At 38.8% G+C, this 5,277-nt stretch overlaps 1 protein-coding gene across 1 annotated transcript in view; it reads left to right on the top strand.

Annotated features, from left to right (window-relative positions):
* The first annotated feature begins 1,150 nt into the window (after positions 1-1,150).
* Positions 1,151-5,277, top strand: part of LOC137972694 (dedicator of cytokinesis protein 7-like) — a 25,366-nt gene continuing 21,239 nt past the window's right edge. Inside the window, exons 1-2 of the mRNA XM_068819420.1 lie at positions 1,151-1,268; positions 1,346-1,442. Coding sequence (XP_068675521.1) covers positions 1,198-1,268; positions 1,346-1,442 — 168 coding nt within the window. The 5' untranslated portion in view covers positions 1,151-1,197. The remainder of the gene's footprint in view (positions 1,269-1,345; positions 1,443-5,277) is intronic.

Below are 5,277 nucleotides of genomic sequence, written 5' to 3'. Positions count from 1 at the left end.
CAGCCCAAGCTCGGTATACGATTTACATTGTATAGATTTTGTATGGTAAAATTAACTTTGAGCTTACAAATGCTAAAATAAGCTGTAAATGTAGAAATAAACTTCACTTACCTCTACGTACGGTTGTCCTCGTATTTTCTGTGCAATCGGAGTGCAAACTGTGTCCGTTTTAGACGGGTTTGTGGCTTACGGGCTTTAGGGGAAATGACAACTAACGACATCATAAAAATTCGTAAGAAAAGACGAGGACAACTGTGCGTAGAGGTAAGTGAAGTTTATTTCTACATTTATAGCTTATTTTAGCATTTGTAAGCTCAAAGTTAATTTTCCCATACAAAGTCTATAAATCGTATACCGAGCTTGGACTGCCTGTGGTACAATGTGCTCCTCTATCATTCTCGTCTTCAGAGTCCACTTTTCTTTTGGACAGCGCGAAGAACACAGACAGTAGCCACAGCCAAAGCAGGAAATCCGCGAGTCACGGACTTCCGGCTCTTCTGCGCATTCGCAGAATTTTGAAACAATAACGGTCGTAAACGGTTGCAACATTTTTAGCGAGCTTTAGAAAAGACGACGACGGCGACGGCAAGAACAAGGCCACGAAACAATGATATCCTTGGTTAAAAGAGCAGAAATAAATGTGCTGCTGCACGTGCAGCATGGATTTTCGCATATATATATATATATATATATATATATATATATATTTTTTTTTTTTTGCGGTATGTTGCGTAACGAGGACGTGAAATCTCCAAATTTCAGGTTTTAACGACAACGCGAGCATGCAACAGAGAATCTTTCATTCACTATTAATTTTATTTTTCACTCTGAAATCGCTCTTACCAATTTACTTTTAGGACACTTCGACCACATTGTAGGACGTGAAAGAGACGGAATAATTGCGAAATGCTTAGATTATACCATTAGCGACCTTCAGATTGGAGTACGAGAACGACTACTCGAGTACTGAGTACGCGCATTAGGTTTAAAGCTCGTGCTCAGAACTGAGAACTCGTACACGCCCTCGTACACGAAGTCGTCCTCGCACTCGAAAGGTCGCTATTACCGCGAATGCGCGTATTTTTGTGTTTCTGGCCAGACATGCGGACTCTGGGCCTCTCTGCCCAGGACTTCCTCTCAAAGAATGTACCTTTGACCGAGGAGCACTAAAGCCAGTAGGATGTGTTGACAATCAAAATGGCTGCTCAGAGCTCAGGCGGTAGTCAAAGTTCAGGTTCCACGAGGGCTTTTGCCCAAAAATTGAGCAAGTATGTAAGGCTATCTATTCCTGAGACATCGTCAACCTATTCTAAATCGTATTTCGTGCGGCCACTTTCTCTTTCAGATTCCGGCGAAATGGTTCAAACAGTTTTGGTACCCTCTCAAGTCTGACTAAATCGCCATCGACATCAAGCTCTTTCCTTCATTTTGCAACAGGCACGGTAGGTCTCTTGTGAAACATAAAACGCGTAGGTTTGCAAAACCTCATTTTTTTATACCCGCTGTGAAACATTTTGAACTATTTACATTCAAGTATTACAATGACAGTTCACCTGCATGTAAAATTCCGATAGTCAATAATAATTAATTAAGCTTACATGTTGTACATGTGCATAAAGCTACTTTGCGGGAAAATAGTTTGTTGTCAGCGGAAATGGGCATTGTGAGTTATCCTTCATTCCTTTATCAATGGAACAGCTTCGATTTTATTTGTACATGCATTCACTCAGCCATAAGAGCAGCGTACACAATACACGTTAATTAAAGTCAAGGTAGTCACATGATCTAGGTTGAAAATTGAAATACGGTAAATGAGCATGAACTATAAACTTAATACACATAAAAGTTATCAGGTTATTTGTGCTGTATCAAGTAATTAATTGATAAAGTTCTTAATAAAATCGTGGAAATAGGGAAGATATCATTGACATCATTGAAACAAAGGGTCTTCTGTTCCAGTGGCTGGAACATTTGAATAACAAAAGCAGTGTTTGTAAACAATATATCTTCCCTATACAAGCAAGTATTTTTAGCAAAATTTTTCCTCAAAAGTGAAGCTGGAATTGTTCCAGAATTGAGTACACTTTGCATTTTTTCACTCCCTTTCTTAATTAACTTGTTAGTTGTCATGCAACAGAAAGTGAATTTGCAGGTTAGAAAGATTGTGCAGAAAGTAGTTTTGGCTGGTATGTTGAATTTAAGTTACAATAACTGTCTAAATTCTCACATGCTCATTAGTTAATTTTTATCATCAATGAGAGTACAGACAGATAAAATCTTAATTTATGCAAAAATTTGTGCAACTGTCAAACTTTCAACATTTTAAATAGCCAATCTGAAAGCGAGAAAAGGTATTGACAATGTTCATGTTTATGGCTGTTCACTGCATCTTTTCCCCTCATTTTAACCCTTTGATTAACCATTTTGCTCGTGATTTCCACAGAAACTTTGACTATGTTTATGATGCAATTTATTATCAATAAGAGGACAGGTGCATAAAAAACTGACACCAATTTGTTAAGTGCATTTTACAGTGGTTTCTTTCAGTACCAACAGCTGATGAAAAGCATTGGCCACTTTACTGATAGAAATTGGCTACCTTTTCCCTAAATTAAAGTCATTAAGGACATTAATTCTTTCAAACCTTAGATTGTAATTCATATTTTGACAATAACAAGATGAAGTTGTCTTTATGTGATTATTAATTTGGCTTTTGGTGGCAACCTTTTAAAAATGGCATGTTCCAAGACATCCCTTGTTGATACAGTCCATTACTCTACGCAAACCAACCACCAATTTTGTTGAAACCACCAGATTTTGTCTTGATAACAAAGTAATTTTGCAACATTTTCTCAACTGCACCAGGATTGTTGCGATTCTGCTGTGTTATAACATTGAAGAAAAAGGTTGCAAAAGATCCTTGTCATAAGGGTCACTTCTGGGTTTTCTTACCTGTGTATTTTGCTTCTTTTTGCACAATGTGTTCTGCTCTGCTGGCATTCAATTTTCTATTTCATCTGACTATACAAACTGTACACACTCAAAACTCTGTCCCCTTTAACCCATTGTAATTGACTCCTGGAAGTGAGACTTGTATGTAAGCTGATGACATTCACATGACGTTCTCAAGTAGTAAATCGACAATATAGATTTCTATCTTAATCAAGACCATGTGAACATTAGTGAATGGCTCATCACGAACAAACTTACCCTTAATCAATTCAAGACAGAGTCCATGTTAATCGGGGCGCGGCAAAGAATATCATCATTTCATTTTTAGCCCCTTCCTTATCCATTGATGGGACTCCTATTGAACAGGATTTCCATACTGAATCATTGGGGGTACTAATTGACCAAAACCTGTCTTGGAGTGAGACTTGTCAATGGGGGGAAGGGGTGAGGGGTTCAGGAGTCAATGGGTTAAAGGTGATTGGAATATCAACTAAGACTGGGGGTTGTAGTCGCTTTGAAAAGTGCAAAAAGTTCCAAAAACCAACAGTTGGTGCTAAATTGTTTCTGATCAATCGTCAGAAGCCATGCTTTGCAAAGAGCAAAGAACCTTTGTTTCGCTTGAATTTTGCCAAAAATAATGAAACAATCAATCTCAGGAAGCTCTGATTCTGTTACAGTATCATTTATTTCAATACTGAAGGTACTATAAATCAGGGAAATTTAGCAAAATATTTGCAATGCTCTTCATGGATTGCCATGTCTGTTTCTCATGCTCATGCTAGTTTAGGCTCTACAGAGGAGGGTGTTGAGCCTCAACAGAATTGTCAAATTGTTATTGTTCCTTTGTTTTAAAGCCCTTTATGTGGGCTTCTGATAGGTTTTGGAGAAAATGAAAAAGTAATGCAGAAAAAGTTGCCATATTACGTGTAAACATGCATTGATTATGTGTAAAATATGCTTGATTAGTGTAGTTCTTAGCCTGAGTAGTTTTTTTTGTCCAATTGAGTTCCTCACTCTATAGTTATCTTTCTTGTATTTTGGTTTGGGTCACTGTATGGCTGCCCATGTGTCCACCCCTCTATTTATGCCAATGTGAAACTCTGTGGTGCAACTTGCGTTTTTTGGTGGGGCACGTCTTTGATATTGGACAATCCATGTTATGATTAATTGACACCTGTCAAAACAAGGTATCCGCTGCCTACGTGCAGAGAAGTCGGCTTGCAAAGTTGATGTGCGGGTGATGAAACGATGATGGTAAGACGTTGGAAAGGGAAGTGATAAGGTCATGACTTGCACTTGAATTGGATGATAGTGAAGGTGACTTTGCGGTTGTGAGCCTCATTCTCTTGTTCCAAAAGTACCAAATTCCAGTGGCAAGAATTTTCAAGATGGCTGAGGGTTGAGTCAGGATGCACTGGTTGGCCAGCAATGTCTGCATTAAACGTATGCCATTCATACAATCTCTTGTATTTTATTTACGCATGTAAAGCCAGTCAAATTCACATGCGTAAGCTACGTAAAATTTACACGACAGTGGAAAGCCACCTGTGTTGTTCCTCTGGTTTCTTCAGTGCATTCCACCAGAAGCAGACCTCACCTCAGATAAGGCATCCCCTTGCCATAGCTGGGGCCAGGGATGGCACTAGGATTTTTCAATCTGGGTCCTGGGACCCGCATGTTCGGCCAAATTGGGGTCCCAAGCATTTTTTGGGGGTCCCAAAATCTTGGTGACGCTCTGTGAGAAAAAGAGTATGTTTTAAATTATGAGAAAAAGAGATTAACCAACTTGGAATTAATATTGACGCATATGCATAGGACCGGCCGACAAAGGCTTTTTCTAGAGCCGTTACATTCATTCCTGGACAAGAACTCTGTTAATGAAAGAGCACCCTCCCTTAGGAGCAACGAACAGTGACGTCTTTTGCTATATATTTGCATTCAGTGACTTGCAGAGTACATTCATCTGAAGAAGACTGCAGAAGGCGGTCGAAAATTTAGTTTTAACCTTTTTAGATGTTTTAAACCCCATTTCTTAGAACTACAATTATGATCACAGATCGCTCCAACAGTTTTACAAACACAGAATATACTGATAAATCAAAGCAAGTTGTGTGAGTTATTTAAGTCAGTGCCTTGCGTCCTGGGACGCATTAAAATTTCGATGATGCATTTTTTGGATTTTATTTGCGTAAAAATGCACGATTTCTGCGTTAACGCGATCCCTGGCTGGGGCAGTTTACCACATCTTGTAGCAACCCAGGTCAGCCTAGCCAATCTGTGTCTGGGTTATTTAACATTAGTAAGTTAATGATGTTTTAAGGTTTG

This window comes from Montipora foliosa, chromosome 10 (assembly GCF_036669935.1).
Source record: "Montipora foliosa isolate CH-2021 chromosome 10, ASM3666993v2, whole genome shotgun sequence".
NCBI lineage: Eukaryota > Metazoa > Cnidaria > Anthozoa > Scleractinia > Acroporidae > Montipora > Montipora foliosa.
The sequence above is the reverse complement of the archived record's forward strand: the minus strand, read 5'-3'. Positions and strand labels throughout refer to the sequence as shown.